Source organism: Puma concolor, chromosome B2 (genome assembly GCF_028749965.1).
Source record: "Puma concolor isolate L17-30 chromosome B2, mPumCon1.1.hap2, whole genome shotgun sequence".
NCBI classification, from domain to species: Eukaryota; Metazoa; Chordata; class Mammalia; order Carnivora; family Felidae; genus Puma; species Puma concolor.
Genome location: NC_141671.1, coordinates 63,825,728 through 63,846,883, shown reverse-complemented (window position 1 = coordinate 63,846,883; position 21,156 = coordinate 63,825,728). Strand labels below are relative to the sequence as shown.

Sequence of the window (21,156 nt, the reverse complement as noted above, 5' to 3'; positions counted from 1 at the left end):
ATGTTACTCATTTCTGGGTATTAACTTTACTGCAACTTTGTAGTATCCTGCAACTTAACTTAGTTCATTTATTACTTCTAGTAGTTTTTTAATGGAGTCTTTAGGATTTTCTATGTGTAGTATCACATTGTCTGCAAATAGTGACAGTTTAAACTCTTTTGACCATTACAAATGCCTCTTATTTCTTTTTCTTGTTTCTTGTTTGTAAAATGGTGTTTTAAAAATAGTGGTAAAACTTCTGGTGATTTTTAGTGCAAATAAAAGCAGTGACATCAAACTTTACTAAAAGTCACTGTGTTATTCTTAGCCACAAAGCATTCTCAGTAGAAAAACAACAAAAACAAAAACAAAGCACAGCACAAATCCAGTTTCACATAAGAAGAGCATTAATGAATCAGTAAAAATTGTTAATTGTATTAAATCTCAACCCTTGAGTACAAGTCATTTTTAGTACTGTATGTGATGAAATAGGAAATACAGGTAAAGTGCCTCTGCTATCTACTGAAGCATGATAGTTGTCTCAGGAAAAGCCACTTTGCGATAGAGTTATAAATGAATGAGCTACGTGTTTCATGGAGCAATATATTTACTTGAAAGAATAAATTACAAATATGCAGTCCCCTTGGGCATTTAGGAGAAACTTTCTTGAAACTGAACAAAGTGAGTTGGTCACTTCAAGGAAACCAACTGACAGTATTTGCTGCCAATGATAACATTTGAGTTTTTAAACGAAATTAGAATTTTGGAAGACTTGTGTCTGCCACCATAAGCTTCATAGCTTCCCAACACTTAAAGACTTTTCTGATAAGATTGGGGGATATTGAGATGCATGAATGTGTTTTTTTGAAATTTTATAAATAAAGTGTTTTAACATTTAGAAGATTTACATAACTCAACCAATATCTTCCAAATGATCAAAGTGTGATGTTACAAAATTATGTTGAGTACAAGATCCATTCAAAGTATAGGATAGATCAATATATTTTAATGTAAAAGAATATGAAAAATTTATTAATATGGTTTCAAATTTGACATTGCAACTAACTTTTTAAAAAAAATACTTATTTAAAGAGAGAATAGAGTGTGTGTGAGTGGGGGAGGGGCAGAGAGAGGGGGAGAAAAAGAATTCCAAGCAGGCTCCATGCTGTCAGCACAAAGCTCAATGAGGAGATCTATCACATGAATGATGAGATCATGACCTGAGTTGAAATCAAAAGTTGGACCCTTAACTCACTGAGCCACCCAGGCACCCCAGCAACTAACTTTTAAGATAATCCAGTTGCTGCCTTTTGGTAGTATCAAAGAGTACCCGAACTATCTAAAAAAAATTATCAAAAGACTACTCCCTTTTCCAATCACATATGTGTGTGGAACTTGGTTTTCTTCATATTTTCAACCCAAACAACATCCCACAGTACATTAAATACAGAAACAGATGTGAGAATCCAACTTCTATTCAGCCACGCATTCAAGTATCTGTAAAAAATATAAAAGTGCTATTCTTCTCACTAAAATTTATTTGGTTTTAAAAAATAGATTTATTCCTAAAATATATTATTTATGTTAATAGGTTATGGGTGTAATCTTGCCATTTTATTTATTTATTTTTTTTTCAAACATTTATTTATTTTTAGGACAGAGAGAGAGACAGAGCATGAACGGGCAAGGGGCAGAGAGAGAGGGAGACACAGAATTGGAAACAGGCTCCAGGCTCTGAGCCATCAGCCCAGAGCCCGACGCGGGGCTCGAACTCACGGACCTTGAGATCGTGACCTGGCTGAAGTCGGACGCTTAACCGACTGCGCCACCCAGGCGCCCCATAATCTTGCCATTTTAAAATAAATGAATAAAATTTAAAATGAGGACCTTACATTTCCATATTTGTATATTTTAAATATTTTTATAAAGAAAATTTGGGGGTAGACAGTAATTTTTAAGAATGTATAGAAATCTTGGGGTGTCTGGGTGGCTCAGTTGGTTAAGCATCCAATTTCAGCTCAGGTCACGATCTCACAGCTGGTGGGTTCGAGCCCTGCATCAGGCTCTGTGCTGATGGCTCAGAACCTGGAGCCTGCTTTGGATTCTATGTCTCCCTCTATCTCTGCCCCTCCCCTGCTCATGCTCCGTCTTTGTCTCTCTCAAAAATAAATAAACATTAAAAAAAAAAGAATGTATAGAAGTCTTGAGCACAAGAAAATTTGGGACCCACTGAGCTGCAGGATACGTAGGGATGGCTGTTCCGTCTTCATAGCCCTGCAGCCCTTGTTTCTACCCCCTAAGAACTTCGTACAAGACATGTTGGCTCTCTTGATGATACACAAAAGAAAGAGTACTTTAAGGTTCTTTAGCCATAAGAAGAACTTTTTGATTGCTAAGAAATCTGAAAATAGTTTGTGAATTGAGCAAAGTCCCCATCACTTTTGGCAACCACAGCTCCAAGCATTCTATACGGCTTCATATGGATCAAATACCTAGGACAGGTGTGTGTTGACTCCAAAGCTAAAGCAAAGCAGGAACGTGAACAAATTTGCCAGAATGTTTTTTAACCTTTAATTATCCTTTAATTGTTTTTTTAAAAATATCTTTCTGTAGTACATGATAATTCAGAAATAATTTTCTTGTCAGCATGTTTTCTTTCTTATTTTTTTAAATACTTGAGTGATGATAAGGGGGACTTGGGTGTATGCCAGGGAAAGTTTTGTTCTAAAATAAGTTGTGAAGCTAGCATTTTGAATATTTAATTAACATGTTGGTTTTCTTTTGGAAATTGGAGAATTAAATTTGGGCCCACACTGGTCATAAAATTGTGGTCAAACAGTATCTATGAAGCTCTAACTTCAATCATTTGATGAAAAGCAACTTGCCAGATGAAGACCACATTTTATAAAGGGCAAATATTCCTTAAATGTTTTGTCAGAGAACTAAATTGCTTTGTGATAATGGTTATGTATTCTTACATACTCAGTGCTGTTGACAGTGACATTAGGCAGAGTATCTGAATACAACAAGCCCTGCTCTATCTTAACAATTTAAATCATTCAAATACCTGTCCTTTATGTAAACTTAAAACATTCACTTATGGTTTAAAAAATCCATTACCTGAAAATCTTTTGAAGTGTTCCAGAAAGGTCTAGACTGCAGATAAAGTGGCATGTTTTTTACATGGAAGGAGTGAGATTGAAGCTATCTTAATAATTATTATTACCTAGTTAGATAATGTTTATAAATGTAATCACCAGCCTTCATTGAGACAATAAAGAACTTAAGGGAATTTTCCACATTTCTGTAGCAGTTCAAGGTCCAGTACACCTGCTTATAGATGTATTTTCAAATAAACATTGGCAGATTTTTCTTTTTGTACAATGTTCTTTTCCTAAGGACTAAGTGATCCTTGTGTTTCTTTTAGAAATAATAGATCAAACTCTGAGGTCAACAAAACAGGGAATTGCTGCATATTTTGCAAATGTTCCATTCTGTGGGGGTAACCTGGGGTTAATCATTGCACTGGAAATGCTTTTCTAGAGTGCTCTTGACATAGTGTGGTAGGCAAAGTAAGGCTCACACTCAGGATCAGGAAAGGTTTGGAGATTGCTGCTATGACCCTACTGAGCGTCAAAGGTCTGGAGAGGAGAAAGTCAGGTTAGGCAGGGCTCAATTCACCAGGAGCTGACTTTAGGGAAAAAATAACCATTTACTGAACACTATTACTTTAAGTTAGAAAACCTTATTTGAGAAGCCAGATTCAGCTTGGAATCAAATGGAGAAGAGAACTTTTATAAATAAGGCAGAGTAAATCAGTGACTACACCTTGTAAGGATTTGTGTACCTTGTTACTAACTAATATTAGTGATATATCTCACTTCCTCATTGACATCCTAAAATACCCTTTTAGTTTTACTGATTATATCAGGAAATGAGTCTCTGAGCTGATAATCTATTTTTTAATAACTTAGTTCTTAATAGCTTTTGTTATCCTAGTGAGAAAAGAAAAAGATTTCTTTATTCTCAGAAAAAAAGAGTAAATTATTGTTGCTTGTGGGTATTTATACTGGGCCAGGTGAATCTTACTGTACACTCCCTGGAGAAAGAAAGCATTTTCATATGACATTTCCTATCACATTATGTAACTAGGATTTGTTACCAAAACATCAATGGACTCCATCCTTTTTTCTGTGATGTGGTGTGCAATGATGGACAGAAAGTGCTAACCTAACTTTTCTTTTCTTTTCTTTTCTTTTCTTTTTTTTCTTTTCTTTTCTTTTCTTAATAGAAACAAAAATTTGTCTTCTTTGTCATAGATTAATTGACTGTATAATCATGGGTTTATTTCTGGGCTTTCTGTTTTGTTCCATGGATCTATGTGTATGTTTTTGTGCCTGTACCATACTGTTTTTATTACTACAACTTTGCAGTATACCTTGAAATCTGGTATTGTGACACCTTCAGCTTTATTCTTCTTTCTCAGGATTGCTTGGCTATTCAGGTTTTTCTGTGGGTTCAGCATTATTCTAGTTTTGTGAAAAAATGTTGTTGGTATTTTGATAGAGATTGCATTGAATCTATAGATTGCTTTGGGTGATATGGACATCCTAACAATATTAATTCTTCAATCCATGAGCAAAGAATATTTTTCCATATGTGTCACCTTCAGTTTCTTTTATCAGTGTTTTATAATTTTCAGAGTATAGGTCCTTCACTTCTTTGGTTAAGTTTATTCCTAGGTATTTCATTCTTTTTGGTGCAATTATAAATGGGATCATTTTCTTAATTTCTGTTTTTGCTAATTCATTATTAGTGTATAGAAATGTTACTGATTTCTGGGCACTAACTTTGTATCCTACAACTTTACTTAGTTCGTTTATTACTTCTGGTAGTTTTTTAGTGGAGTCTTTAGGATTTTCTATGCATGGTATCACATTGTCTACAAATAGTGACTGTTTAACCCCTTTTTACCATTACAGATGCCTCATTTCTTTTTCTTGTTTTGAATCCTATGGCTAGGACATCCAGTACTATGTTGAATAAATGTGATGAGAGTAGATACCTTTGTCTTGTTCTTGATCTTAGAAGAAAAGCTCTGTTTGTCACCATTATGAGGTTAGCTGTTGGTTTTTCATATGGCCTTTATTATGTTGAGGTATGTTTCCTCTATCCCCACTTTAAGAGTTGTTATCATGAGTAGATGTTGAATCCTGTCAAATGACTTTTATACATCTACTGAGATTATCATATGATTTTTGCCTTTTGTTTTGTTGATGTGGTGTATATAATGGGACACATGGTAGCTATACTTGTGGTGAACATAGCATGGTGTATAAACTTGTCTAATCACAAAGTTGTGTACCTGAAGCTAATATAACATTGTATGTCAACTATAATCAAATAAATTTAACAAAACCAATTTGCTAAAATGTTGTAAAAGCAAAAAATGTTGTCAATTTTCAAAGGCCTTCTTAATCAAACAGTAAAACAAGCCATGAATTTCTCCCTTCACACAAAAGCATGGAACACTTTTATATCACTTTAGTAATAAGGTAGCATCCATGAAGAAGGATTCATGTTCTAGGGAATTCTGCCATGGAATACAGAATCACATGGCTTCTTCACTGACATATATTTTCCCAATATTATCTTCATATATTTTGCTAATATGACTAATCCCAGTATTCTAAATTTTCTGGGTCAAAATCTTACATTGGAATCACAGACTCTTTAAGTTAGAGTAGACCTCAAGACATCATATTCAACACTCTCCTTCAGTTAGTAAAGTTATTAGCAGTCCTAATTTGCTGTCCCACTTCCTACACACCTATAAAAATAATTATGTCCATGAACAAATGCCCCCCCCCCCCACTTTCCCTATTCTTACTTTCTTCTCCTCTTCCACATTTTCTTATCCAACAGATTTTCGTCTCTTAACCATAAGTAATCAGAACATTTGTTCCTTTGGGCCTCTGAGAATAGTTGGCATTTGTTTTTACCACCAGTCAATAGCTGAAGCTGAATGAACTCTGGAAGATAAAGAATCTTAATCATTTATCAGTCCTTTGGCAAAATATAAAAATGGACTTCAAGCAGATTAAAAAACAGCATTAGTTTCTCTAGATACAATATTTCTGTGGTACCCTAAATATATTTCCCTCATGATTTAAACCATTTACTAGAGATCCAATTTTCCCCAGACAGATAGGTAAAAAATCTGTATTGGAAAAGAAATTAAGCTTTATTCATTGTTCGTGGCAGCAACTGGAACACAGCTGGAAACCTCCTGGAAACCAGTTTTTACAAAGTACTCTATAGCTGAATAACCCTGTTGGTCTCTCCATATCTCATCTGCACCTCCATTACCTATCTACTTTTCTTTCCCTTACAATGCCTACCATGCTTGGCCATTCAGTGTACTTAAAATGCTTCTTGGCCTGTCTTTTTGCACAGTGTTTTACCCAAGGACTAGATGCTTTGTAATCCCCATGAGTCTTACATGCTTTTGGCTAGCAGAGAAGCACACATTTGTTTCCTTGTCCCCAACGTGCTTTTACATATGCCTTTTATATTTCTCCCAGTTTAGCTGTCAGTTCTCATTCTCATACTCCCTCCTCCTTCCCTCCCTCTGCCTCTCTTTCCCTTTCACCCCCATCCACCAGCTGCTAAAAATAAATGGTCATGTTTTTAATCCATTTGTTGCTGAAAAACAGTGATCATCATGCAGAGTAGTAAATTGATATTCATTCTCTATATTTTTGAATGCTTCTTTTCCACTTTTATAATTTTTTTCAACAGCAGAAAAACTTTGATATGTGGAAATTTGAAACTTATGTAAGGCTTATGTAAGTATAACCTGACAGGACAAAGGGAATCATTTCTAAATGATTTTAATTTGTGTATATGTGGTTGTGAGTCAGAAGTAGAATGGATTGCTCAGCCTCCTTCAGCCTCAACATAGCAACTGTTTCTGGGGCAGACCTTGCTTGGCCAGAGGGTAGATGAGCATATACACTTTTGCAGGAAAATGATGTAGGACTAGGCAGATGCCTGTCAATGCCTACTAGCTTTCCTTAGATGCATAAAGGAAGCAAGATTTCTTCTCACAATAAAATAATTTTCAAAGAATTTTCTTTTTGAGTGTCAAAATGATAAATTCTGAAAAATATCTACCATGCTAGAATTATAACTTTGGAAGTTAATTATACTAATTAAAAGAGGGTCGGGGAGGTCTCTGCACAGCTGTGGTGAAGTGAAGCATTTGAAATTGTGGACAAGGGCTAGCATCCGGCTATATAAACACATGGTTGTCATAATGTCGATGTTAACAGAAAAGATGTGCAACCTCAGCTCTGAGATGTCCCAGAAAACATGTTGGGTAAACATATAGGCAGAGGGTCTCTGCTTGGGCTCTTCAGAAATCTGAATGCAATGTGGTTATTAACAACTTCTTGGCTATTCCACAAAAGCACTTAGAGAATTATTATTTTTAAAAATATATAAAAAACAATCTCTAGGGTATGATTCTCTTTTGACACCTTCATAAAAAAAGATTAAGAAAAAAGACCACACCCCTAATCACAATTTAAGTATTTTCAAAAGCCTAATAAAGTTTTCCATTAAATAAATGATCTACTCAGTCAAACTGTGCTGATGATAAGTGCCTGGTCCCTGTTTAGGAGTCCATAGAATGAATTCCTACAAAGTGCCCTCTAGTTTGTTGTCAAACTTGGCAGTGATAGAGATTGTTTTTGACTCTTCCTCTGTGCCTTTCTGTGGCAAAAGAAAAGCACTTGACCCACCCTGCAGCTGGTGTCCCATCCCAAGCACCACTCCACCTAAGTCAATCAGCCTTGGTATAGTTTCATATGCACCCTCTCATGTTTCCTTCTTTAAGGTAGTCTGGCAAATGAGCTTCCCAGCAAATGAGGACCCAGAGTGGTAAAAGTTCAGGGCTGATAGTTAACTGGAGAGTTTCAATACAAAGCATGGCAAATGGCATGCTTTAGCCTTGTACCTCTCCATGAGGAAAAGTGGGTCCAGTTATCACCTGTCTGATGAATGACCAAAAATGAAATCGTGCAAATAAAGTGTTCTATCCAAAGTCTCCCATCAAACGGGCCATTTGATGTGGCTTATCTGTCTGGAGTTTGGATCTAAGGAACTCTGGAAGTGAAGAGGAAATGGATAGTTGCCAGAAAGCTGCTACATTCCAAAATCATGACACAGAGTAAAGAAAAGTCCTCAGTGGAACAGCTTCATGGTGGAGGTTTGTTCCTGGTGGAGGTCATTTGATCACAGTGATTTTTGGAAAAGGTGGCAGCTGAATCTGTCTGTCATCTGAAGTGATGAGATGACTGGACTCTGAAGAAGGAGGAGGCTCTGCCATGAATTTGCTCCACTTTTTTTTTAATGTTTATTTATTTATTTTGAGAGAGAAAGAGAGAACAGGAGCATAGAAAGGAGCAGAAAGGGAGAGAGAGAATCCCAAACAGGCTCTGCACTGTCAGTGCAGAGCCCAATGCGGGGCTTGATCTCACAAACTGTGAGGCTTGATCTCACAAACTGTGAGATCATGACCTGAGACGAAATCTGACTGACTGAGCCACCTAGGTGCCCCAAATTTGCTCCATTCTTGATTCCGCTTTTCTGATCCATGGGTCACTGGGAAGTTTAGGCAGCAAAAGTTCTCACCACTTTCTTCCAGTGTTCAATTTCCCTCTATTCCCATGAAAGGGAAAATTGGTGAGGAGCTACCACAAAAAAGCCCTGGGCAATCCCCACCACCTACCACTCAGGCTCAGACATGAGATATTAAAGATATTACATGGTCAGAGCTTGTACTGAAATATATCTAAAGCCATTCAAATTAATTTGCTTATATAATTCAAATGACAACTATGCATTATAAATCTGTAATGATATTAAACTATATCTATAAACATTTCTGGCCAATTTGATATTTGTATCATTACAATTATTAAGCCTGCCATGGGTTAATGCTGAAGAAAGTTATTGGCATAATTTTTTTAAGAACAACATGCTACTCCTCTCAAAATTGGAAATATTAATTGCTAGAAATTTTGTCCAAAATTTAAGACAGTTTGCTACAGCGAAAAATCACAAGTCTGGTATTCTTGGGCCAATATTTGAGAGAATTCTTGTAAGCTTTGGATACGGCTAATCTTCCTTTGATGATTATTATGCTCTGTTTTACTTTGATGGGAACTGTATGAGGAGATAAAAACATAAATCCTAAGGCTATCTGTAGCTTTTTTTGTTTTGTTTTTACCTTTATGATACCCTGGATGATGATGTTTATACATAACATATGTCTTAATTTTATCTTGAGACCAGTTTGTGGTAATTGACTTTCCAAGGGTCAGAGAATTTACAGTGGGAAAAAACCAGGCTGTGTCCTAGCTCCTTCTTCACATTAATGACTTGAGACTACTTCTTGATGAACTATCTTACCATCCCTCTTCCCCAACTTATAGAACAGAAAGATATAAATAATCTCCTGTAGTACCCGCTCTGAATATGACTTTATGCTCATGAGATAATATGGCCGTAAGTGATCTCTCACCCTCTGGTGTGATCATTATCTGCAAGCATGACTTTAAATGCACAATTTCAAAGCCCTAATTACAATTTTTAGTAAATATATAATTGAGTAATTAATACTAATTTGTTACCTTGGGTTATGTTTCAATTGTAGTTTATCCTACAAGATTCACTGAAAATTAAATCACTTCCATGTTAGATTTTCCATACATACCAAACTAAAAAAAAAAAATTAATGAACATAATGTGGTTAAATAATCTGATGACAATATTCTCTAAGCATAAGTTATTATTTTGATGTTCTATGATGTAGAACTTTGGGATCTCAGTCTTTCATATGCCCTTGTGTTGAACCAAACCTAAGTCTGTGTTTTGAGGAAGTTCTTGGTGGTTCTTCCTTGTACTATTTGTACTATTTTGTGTCAGGGGGAGTGGTCTTCTGGATATCCATCCGTATCCCTTCATCCTACCCTTAATTCTGCCCTTAATTCACCCCAAATACTTGCCAGCAAGTTTGACCTTGAACTTCATGCTGCCGAAAAGTGATTCAATTTTCAGCAGAATTATTTGGAGCTTCAACTCTGGGGCTAAACTGTGAGGATGAATCGTGGCTTTGCCATTTGTGATATTGGCAAAATTATGGACCTCAGTTTCTTTATTTGTAAAATGGAAATAATGACAGAACTTGCTTTAAAGGTTAATTTGTTGGCTTAAATGGATATTTATAAATAGTTGTAAAGTTTCATAAGCACTAAGAAAGCTTGAAAGTATTACCCAAACCTCTGTTTTGAGAAATTATATTTATGGGTAATTTCTTGGAGTAGAATGTTCTCTTTTTTATTCAGCCATATCATGGGATAACTTTGTACTTGTAGCACAGTTTTTTGACTCTGTGAAAAACTGTTTTCAGTGATTGTATTTGGGCGTTAAGTATCTACTTGTATTAGGATTCTCCAAAGAAGCAGAACCAATAGGATGTGTGTATGTATGTGTGTGTGTATGTGAACATAGATTTATTTGAAGAAATTGAGTCATTACTTGTGGGCCTGGCAAGTCTAAATCTGGAAGGCAGGCTGGCAGCTGGAGACCCATGGAAGAGTTGATATTGCAGCCCTAGTCTGAAGACTGTTTGGGGGAAGAATTTCTTTTTACTTGGGGGACCTCAGTCTTTTTCTCTTAAGACAATTAACTGATTTTGTGAGGCTCACCCACATTATGGAGGGTAATCTGCTTTACTCAAAGTCTGTCTAGTTAAATGTTAATCTCACTTGAAAAATACTTCACAGTGACACCTAGATTGGTGTTTGACCACTATCTAGATACTGTGGTCTAGTCAAGTTGAGACAAAAATTAACCATCACATTTCCCTTTAGGAAAGAACATAAGAATCACCTTTATAGAGCTCAGAGGATTTATAAAGAGGTTATTGATAAAGAATTTAATATGTAATTCAGCATGTTTTATGAGAGGCACTTCTTGGTTGGTCTTCTGCTTCTGTAGGGGAAATGCGGGTTTTTATCTTAGGAACACTGTGAACTACATAACTAACTGAGGTTTCCATGTGTACATTAGTCACTGGGTAGCAAAGAGCCATCACTTGGCACAGCTCCAGACAGCAGTCTAGGACCTTGAGGCATACATTTGAGGTACTAAATTAGTCTCTGTGTCACTTTGTCTTTGCTCATATTATTTATATATATAATCAGTGTCTTTTCCAAATGTTCCCATTACGTGCTCTTCTTTCTTTTCATTATAAATACATCAAGTTATTGTTATTCTATTTGTTGGTCTGTGTGTCCCCTGAGATGCTAAGTCCCTTGAAATAGGGACCACATTTTGTACACTGTTGAATCACCACTTCCTAATATAGTATCTAGATAGCAACCAGTTCTAAATAAGTATCTGTTGATTAAATACTGTATATATTTTATAAACACCTTGAATCTACTTCAGGATAAAGCACAGCATACTTACTGCATAAAACTATCTTCCAATCTCTATAAAATACCCTAGGAATTTTAGAAATGAAATTCTAGATTTGAGAGAAAAAGAGGCACTAGATAATGCTAGGCATTCGTCTGGAAAGTTGACAAAACTCTGAACTAGTTAAAAGAATAGGATTGGAATGCTGACCTTCAATTCCGATCTTTGTGACTCTTCTCTCTGGTTGAAAATTACTTATTAAGGGGCACCTGGGTAGCTCAGTAGGTTGAGCATCTGATTTTGACTCAGGTCATGATCTTGTAGTTTGTGAGTTCAAGCCTCACATAGGGCATGCTGCTGTCAATGTGTCAGCCTGGATCCTGCTTCAGATCCTCTGTCCCCCTCTTTGTCCCTCCTCTACTTGTGCTTTCACAAAAATAAGTAAATATTTTTAAAAAATAGAAAAAGAAAATTGCTTATTAAAAGCAAGCTGGCCCCTCTTACTGGAGTTTCATGGTTTTGGTGAGGAGTAAGTTGTACTCACAGACACCCTTCAAAAGGCTTTAAGGCCTTTTACATAGGTGGTTGCTATCAGAAGAATCATTTTCACCATGAATTGCTTTTTATGTAACACTAAGAAATGCTAGATGTATCTGGCTAGGTGTTTTGAGGTGACTTTAGTGGATGAAACTCATAGATGAGTCTTATCAATTTAGCTGTTTTTCAGGTGTTGATCTGTTAGTTTACCTATGATCAAGAAGGCCTAAATATTCCCCTTAGCTTAACTAAACTTTAGACAGGCTGCTTCACTCTAGACCACTGGCCTCTCAGACTAGAAAGTCATATGGTATAAATGTACAAGCAGGAGTCCAAATCAAGAGATTGTTGGTAAACTGAGATTAAAGAAAATTAGGTGTTCTTCCCCAGTTGGTAATATTTACCATTTTGACTTTGGAATTATTTTTGTTTAAAGAGCCATAGCTATTGTCTAATATGAGAAAATCCTTTATTAATCACTACTAGCTGCACATTAATTTTTGAAAAAGTCTTTTCATTCCAGTGGGCTTAGTTTCTTCCCCTATGACAGTGTTGAACTTTACCTGAGCCCTATGCGCTTGGAAAACAGCAATAGTCAGGAAGTCCCCATAGCCTTTCATGTTCTGTGAAACAACTTACTGCAAAGACCCACCCTTCTGTCATTCGATAAGACTCTCAGATGAATCCCCTGTATACTTGTGACAAAGTCAGAAAGAGACCCTCCAAACTCCTATTCGTTGTCTCAGAAATTACTAGGGCAATCATTTGTTCCCACTGACCAGTCTGAACAAACTACTTGCTAACTTAACTTGACCAAACTTCAGTTAGGTGTCTTGCTTTCCACAGGCCCCTAAACTCTGGCCCATCCTTGAGTTTAAATAAGTACTGGAAGACTAGCCAAGCACTGGAAGGTGGAACAATCCCCCCCAGAGTCGGCTGGCCACAGAGAAAGACACTTCTTGTTCAACTACCTGATCACACCATCTGCTCACCCTTCTTCCACATCTGGTTCTTTCTAGTCTTGTTGACTCTTCCCTGTAAAAGAAGAGTCCTTTCTGCCTGGCATCTGAGATGCTCCTAGATTTTACAGTTGGAGTGTTCTCCGTATTGCAATAGTCTTTACAAATGAAATTTCTCCTTACCTAAGTCTGAATTTGCTTCTTGACACCTGAATATAATTGCCATTTTCATTGACTAACCAAATTTCTTCTATCTCTACATTCTGTGATTCTCACTTCTGTTGTTGCCAGCCCAGTTATGGATTTAACTACAGAAGTGTTTAGGGGAAGATGATTTTGTCATCGTAGAAAATTTTGTGCAGACTGACATGCTGAAGATATATTTGTTTTCATATTCTTCAGCGAAGTAATATTAATTTATAGAATTTAATTGATTTTGACATAGGTAACTTGAAAAAACTAAAACCTGTAACATTTTCCAAGACGCTGAGAATGATTTAAAATTTACAATCTAAATTTTCTGAAGCAGTGGTTTATTGACTTCAACTTTTTAAAATTGTGACTGTATGTTTTTAGAGAGTTCTCTGAAGCCAGCCTGAAAGTTCAGGTTGGCCTCTCTCTTCTGTCTCCTGTTGCATATGTGCAAGTAATCACCAAACTAGTGAAACAACAACTACATTTGAAGAGGATTTGCAAGGTAAAGTGGTGCAATAGAACCACACAATGGACTATAGAACCAAATCTATTTAAGATCGCCTGCTATTTTACTTAGCCATGCTTTTCTGCTACAATTAGCTACTGGCCTCACCACCCCCATGGCAGCTGATGATGCATGTTTTCTGTTTTACGCCTCTACTACCAGCCTGAAGAACATCTCCATGGAATTTGTGGTTATTTGATTTGGGGACTTAATAATCTAGGAGGAACAGTAGAAACTTCATGGTACCATGAGAATGACCCCAGAGTAGAAGAAAGAGGATGTGGGCTCTAACACTATGTGTGTTATTTACTTACGGTGATCTTATGTTGCTTAACCTCTTCTGAGTCTGTTTCTATAGAATAATTAATTCCATCTTCATGTGACAATCTTAAGGGCAAAAAGACAGTATAGGGTAATAAGAGCTTTTAATGTTGAAATATTTTTACTTTCACATTTGTATTTTCCACCTTTAGTAGATTGTGAGCTACCTAAAACAGAGGCCCTATATTCTTCCATCTAGCATAGAGGCAAACACGTCATAGTTATTCAGTAAATACTTTTGGATGAGCAACTTGCTTTGAATGCATGACTGGAAGCAATGCTAAAATAAACTCCGCCAACAATTCAACAGACATTTATTGTGTGAACATTATTGTGCTAGGTCCCTTAAGAGATACAAAAATGGATCGGACATGAATCCTGCCCTCTAGGCACTTACAGTCCACCAGAGGATATCAGAAATGTGTTTAAATAACAAGGTAGAAGTTTCTTTAAAAGTTCTAAGAGAGGTACAGAAGCATTGCCATAAGAGTTAACAGGAGAAATTATTTTTAGCTTGGAGAATCATGAGAACTTTCACGAGGATGAAATATGAGGTGTACCTTGAAGCATAGAAAAAATGAGGATGTGGGGGAAGGGGAAGGGCTACCTCTCCAAGGGCCCAAAGATCTTGGCAGGTCAAGAGTCCAGTGGGCTCAGGACTCAGAGGAAATGGCCCAGGGCTGTCTAAGGGGACGGCTGCGAGGCAGTTTTGGCAGAGGACGCGGATGTGCGTGTGCAGTGGAAACTTAGAAGGAGTAGACTCAAAAGAGAGCTTCCTTAAAATTAAGATTACTTGATACTTATTGACCTGCCTGTACTTTTTCCCTTCTAGATTAAAAAACAAACAAAAAGCACCACTACAACTTGGCATCTCTCTTAGAGTAACAAATAAGTTACCCTAACATTTTCAAGTATGCAATTTCTGGTTAATTTTCATACAGTAATATTGAGTTACTAGAACTGGAGAAAAATAGAAGTGAAAAAAATATAAGATTTCATTTTATGGCAGTGACTGTTGTAGCTTTACGGGAAATATTAGTCTAATATATTGAATTTGTTTTTTAAACACAGAATTTATGTTTTCAAATATATGCTTATTAAGGGTTTTTTCCAATCAAGATCTTACAGTTTGAAATGGGAAACTGCCTACATGGTTTTCATTCACTCAATGGGTCACTGAGATGGAGCTAAGCCTGAGTACACATACGTATATCTACACCTACACATAGGTCTGTACATATACATATATGTATATATATATATGTGTATTTATAGACACATGAATATAGGAAGAGAATGAGAAATTGACTAAATATTTCTATCACCAGAAAGTCATCTTATAAATTTAATAAGCATTTAATATTACAATTACATTATAATTGGCATGAAGTTTATTCTATAGAAAAATCACTCCTTACGTTATATTCTGATGTTGCTTTTATTTTTTAAAATATGGTTAAAAATATATTTTTAACATCTTTACATTGAGAACATTATAAGTATCTGACAGGAATTCAGCCTGAGCTGGGCATTTTTAAGGCTCTAGCTTAGTGGTGCACTTGAGTGTTGAAGCACCTTTGTCTCTGCCTGGACTCATGGCCTTCAGGGCCGGGTCCCCCAGGTCATGGGTAGCCGGAGCCAGCTCACTTGGGTTTCTGACAGACCACAGAAGACCATGCAGCTTAGGTTTAACGACAAACTAATCTAAATAAACATTCTCGGAAGTTTGAAGACCCCGATCTCCTTTCCACTCCCTATAGTTCCTCAGCCTGGAAGTCACAATCTCATCATCCGTTAAAAGGATGGCAAAATTGCTGAAATCCTTTGTGCCGTGTTTCCTTTCATGAGACTTTGAGAAAGCAGGAGACATCACCGGTGTGGCTTTCCACAACAGAGGACACTGGGGGCCCTTTTGTAGTCAGCTCACCTCAGACTTCCCACTTTTCAAACCAGAGATAAAGCGTCTACCAAACACATCCACACCCCTTTTCCTTCCACTAGAGAATATACAGATAAGATTTTTTTAAAGTCCTGAATAAGTTCATTTTTTGTGTATGCTATGAAGAACTATCGTACAAGTAGTTTCTTTTGTGAAACATGCAATGGACTTCATTACTTCTAATAAACATTTTCCCTGTATTATGTTTTGTATGGCAACGTACTGGGTCCTACCAGTAGTTGTCTTTTTGCCACAAAAATATAGAAAAAAAACATAATATTTAGGTAAGAGTATGATGGCAGATTTCTGACAAGCCCCATTTACATGGTACATTGTTCCAAAGGATGTTTGAGTAGAAAATACAGAAGCACTATACAAATCTACTATTACATTTGAGAAATCATTAGCCTCAAAGGAGTAATAACGGTATGCTATTAAAACTGTGAATACATTTTCAGTATCTGTATTGAAAAAAAAATTTATAAAGATGTAAATTTCTGTTCAACAAATCCAAAATAAAATGCACTAAAAAACTGATATGTAGACAAAAGTTTATTTACACCATACAACATTTTAAATATTTTATACACAGTTGCAGCAGAGAAAGCTACTCAGAGCTTTCTAGAGAAAACTGCAATAATAAAGATGTGAAATATATTATTCATATAAAAGTGAGATTATTACTTTATTGCATTTAAAGCAATGAAGAATGTAGCTCAACAAACATTCATTTAATGACAAAAACTTTGCTTTTATATTATAAAGTAAAAAGTGTAGTAATGGCCAAACAGACTGTTATAAACTTTAAAAACTGCATAAATATATACATTGTGCTTCATGGTGAAGTTTTTTGAAAACTAAACCATATGAAGCGGTCACAACATGAATCGTTGCTTGAGGTTTATCTATAAAGATTACCTTACAAATCCATTCCACGGGTACTTACAACACAGGATGGTCAGAACTGTACACCTGGTCCTCTCTCCACTAGCCTCACTAGTGAGAAGTTCCCACACGCAAACACCACTGACACTTGGCACATGAAGGTCCTGACAGAGCATAGTCACACTGTCCAGATAGAAATGTCAGGCTTCCCAAGTCTTAAGTGTCAGTGCAAGAAATTTTTTTATGTCCACCTCAGTCCATTTTGACTTTGTTAAACTTCTGTTTGAAAGTCACCCTCCTGCACGTCCAGAGGCAAATTCAGACACTTCTCCCACTCTGCTGGCCTCAGTTCCAAAGCGTCCTTTGCCTCTGTATCTAAGACATTGATTGTGGTGTAATGTTGGTATTCACTGGGGTTTTTGAAAGTGTCCCATGGATTCTTGTTTGGTGCTGGGTTTTCCTGTTGAGAAGAGAGGAGAGGAAAGTCATTTATCTGATGACAAGGATTGCCACTTGTTGAAGTTCCCAGGAAGACAGCATGCTTGTGACCTTAATCCAGTTTGTATGATTCAGAGATGATTTGAAATTGTGGCCAGCTGCAGGAAATGGTTTTGATTTTAGTTTTCTTTCATTGAACAAACTGATGAACACCTTCTTTATGTTATTCTAAAATTTTCCACTAATCAAAGGAATGGAATCATTTTTGGAAGGCAAAGTAGATGATGTTTTGTTTTCAGTGTCTTGTGAGATGTCAGTATAGCTCTATACTCAGGTAGGAAGGAGCGTTAGTGTTAAGACTAAATGTAGAAAATTTGGGGTGCCTGGGTGGCTCAGTTGGTTTAGCGTCCAACTTTTGATTTTGGCTCAGGTCATGATCTCACGGTTCATGGGATTAGGCCCCATATAGGGCTCTGTGCTATCAGCACGGAGCCTGCTTGGGATTCTCTCTCTTCCTCTTTATCTCAAAATAAATAAACATTTAGATGTAGAAAAATTAAGTATTTTGGCTGAAGCTTTGGTGAGATAAATAAAATTTGAGGATATGTAATGGGGCGTATTATGTAATACGAAAAACAGTCCCCAAACTGGCCATAACTGAATTTCATTAACTTTGCTTAGTTACATACAGATCCAAATTCAAGAAATTATCCTTTTTTTAGAATATTAAAATGCTACTGTGTCCCTTGTGTAATCTATTTTCTTCCCTGCTGTAAGTTCCCCACAACTTTCTGTATATTTGGGTAGCACACTAATTTAGCAAAAATCATTCTTCCCTTCAAAGAGTACAGATTTTTGGAAAATATATCCAGCAATATAAGGGGTTTTAAATAATGTCCACAGGCCAGCCTTCATTATGTTTCTTTTTTTTTTTTAACGTTTATTTATTTTTGGGACAGAGAGAGACAGAGCATGAACGGGGGAGAGGCAGAGAGAGAGGGAGACACAGAATCGGAAACAGGCTCCAGGCTCTGAGCCATCAGCCCAGAGCCTGACGCGGGGCTCGAACTCAGGGACCGCGAGATAGTGACCTGGTTGAAGTCGGACGCTTAACCGACTGCGCCACCCAGGCGCCCCTCATTATGTTTCATAGTACACACCCTCTTACTACCTAGGATTTAAGATGTGCTTAATTATGACTCCACTCAGACCTTCCATGTTGTAGGGGCTCAATAAATACGAATAGGCATTATTCAAAGTTTCTATAGCCTGATATTTTGCTAAGATTTAGCAGTGAACTTATTTTACATAGTGCTATTAAAATATTTCTGTAAAATGAGGGAATTTGAATGTGATAGACTAAGCTGAATAACATCAAAGAACAAGAAGGAAATCATGACTGAATTCTCTTTAGACCAAGTTAGACTACAACACTTAACCAGCTATAATTGTTGAATGTGTCCTTTATTCCTCCCCCTTCTACCCTAAATTCTAGCCTTCAACTGACTGTAATTAATTAGCAGGGGGAACATAAGACAGGTACTGGAATGATTATCTGGGTTCCCCTGACTATATTAAAAATCATTCTCAAGTATCGGGGCGCCTGGGTGGCGCAGTCAGTTAAGCGTCTGACTTCAGCCAGGTCACGATCTCGCGGTCCGGGAGTTCGAGCCCCGCGTCGGGTTCTGGGCTGATGGCTCAGAGCCTGGAGCCTGTTTCCGATTCTGTGTCTCCCTCTCTCTCTCTGCCCCTCCCCCGTTCATGCTCAGTCTCTCTCTGTCCCAAAAATAATAAATAATCGTTGAAAAAAAAAATCATTCTCAAGTATAGATCAACAGAAGATAGTTATATCTGTGTCTATAATCTAGGAAAAGTGTGGAAGGAGGGCAGATAAGGCTTCCTTTTATGGAAAGCATATAAACCTTTCTGAGAAAAGTGACATTAGAATTGTCATAGAAGGATGAGCTTGGTCATAAAGACGTGTGATTGGAGGTTGGGTGGCTGAACAGGCATGCATACTGAGAAGTAAAAATCCAGAGAACATGCAAATAGGACCACTCTGAGAACAATTTATTTTAGTTGGAATGAAAAAGAACAGAATAACTAGGTAGAAGGTGAACTGAAAGCCAGATCATAAGGGACAATGTATTCCAGGGCACTCAGTTTGGAATTTACTTTGTAGGCAATAGGGAATGGTTGAACATTTCAGGGCACTACAGTGACCTGAATAATCAATCACTGATTGAAAGGTTCACTGATGTGAATTCTGCTGAATCAAGCCACAGCAAGGATTTATCCATCTTAGACAAAGCCTGTGTCTTAAAGGAGCTTTCTGGGAATCCTTAGTTTGACAAAGTTCAATTAGTTCAGTCCTAAAAAAATTCAAGGTATCAAGGTATTTGCTCATTTGCTTTGAAAACAGGGATTTCATTATGTTTGGAACAGATGCGATTTTCCATTTATATTTTGAAGATCAAGCACCATGGATCCATGAACTAAAATGATGAGTTTAAGACTTTGTCACAATGTCTAGACTCTAATTTCACTGTATTATTGCCAGTATATGACTGATTGAATTTCTGAGAGGTTCTATTACTGGGTAATAATAAGGTTGGCTTTCTTATTCATCTCCTCTGGCCTCCCATGGTATTCCCAATTGTACTGTGGTTCTTGCCATTGTTCACAAATGTGTGGATACCCTTTAGGTCTGAGGCCCATGCTGCTTTAGTTGTGAAGAGCTACTGTATCCAGCAGTAGAACTCAACCAGAGAACCACACATAAAAAATCAAAAAGTGAAGATAGCTTAAGGGACCTATAGGACAACATCAAGTGAAACAACATTTCAAAGTGCTGAAAGCAAAAATCCCAACCAAGAATACAAAAATAGTAAAAATAATGACTACAGCAATTAGTTATGGAATACATACACACACAAATGTGAAATGTAACATCAAAAACATCAAATGTCGGGGGGAGGCAGTTAAAATGTAGAATTTTAGAATGTGTGCAAACTTAACTTGCTATTAATGTAGACTGGCACATATATAGGCTGATACGTGTAAGTCTCATGGTAACAACAAAGCTAAAACCTATAGTGGATACGTAAAATTAAAGACAAGCATCAAACCACAAGGGAAGGGAGCAAGAGAAGACAAAGGGAACAGAGAAGAACTATAAAAACAGGCAGAAAACAAATTATAAAATGGCAATTAAGTACATACCTATCTGTAATGACTTTAAATGTAAATAGACTAAATTCTTCCACCAAAAGACAGAGTGGCTGAATGGATAAAAAAACAAGACACATTTATGCTGCCTATAAGAGACTCACCTCTGGTTTAAGAACACACAGGCTAAAAGTGAAGGGATGAAAAAAGTTTCACGCAAATGGAAACCACGAAAAAATTGCGGTAGCTATACTTAAGTCAGACAAAATCAACTTTAAAACAAAGACTAATAAAACGCAATGGGAATTACATAATGATAAAGGGGTCAATCCAAAAGAAGATATAAATTTGTATCTATGCACCCAACCTAGAAGCATGTAAATAAATAAAGCATATATTGCCACAGACCTAAAGGGAGAAATTGATAATGATACAATTATACTAGGGGACTATAACACCTCACTTATATTAATGATAGACCATGCAGAAAGAAAGTCAAACAACAGCCTCAAATGACCCATTAAAGATGGATTTAATAGATACATGCAGAATACCCATTCTTCTCAAGTGCTCATGGAACATTCTCCAGGATAGGTTATTTGTTAGGCCACAAAACAAGTCTCAATAAATTTAAGAAGACCGAAATCATCTTTTTAGAACACAATTGTATGAAACGGAAAATCAGTCACAAAAATAACATCAAAGAAATAAAATACCTTGAGACAAAAATTAAAATAAAA

General features: G+C 36.7%; 1 protein-coding gene and 1 long non-coding RNA gene across 5 annotated transcripts in view; one reads left to right on the top strand and one right to left on the bottom strand.

Annotated features, from left to right (window-relative positions):
- The window catches only part of LOC147581015 (uncharacterized), a 105,253-nt gene that overhangs the window by 67,906 nt on the left and 16,191 nt on the right, over nt 1–21,156 (top strand). The gene's annotated exons all lie outside the window — the stretch shown is intronic.
- ADGRB3 (adhesion G protein-coupled receptor B3) overlaps nt 16,460–21,156 on the bottom strand; it is a 731,624-nt gene continuing 726,927 nt past the window's right edge. For all 4 annotated transcript variants that reach the window (XM_086707169.1, XM_086707168.1, XM_086707167.1 and 1 more), the window contains one exon: nt 16,460–17,270. In XM_086707169.1, coding sequence (XP_086563295.1) covers nt 17,082–17,270 — 189 coding nt within the window. In that variant the 3' untranslated portion in view covers nt 16,460–17,081. The remainder of the gene's footprint in view (nt 17,271–21,156) is intronic.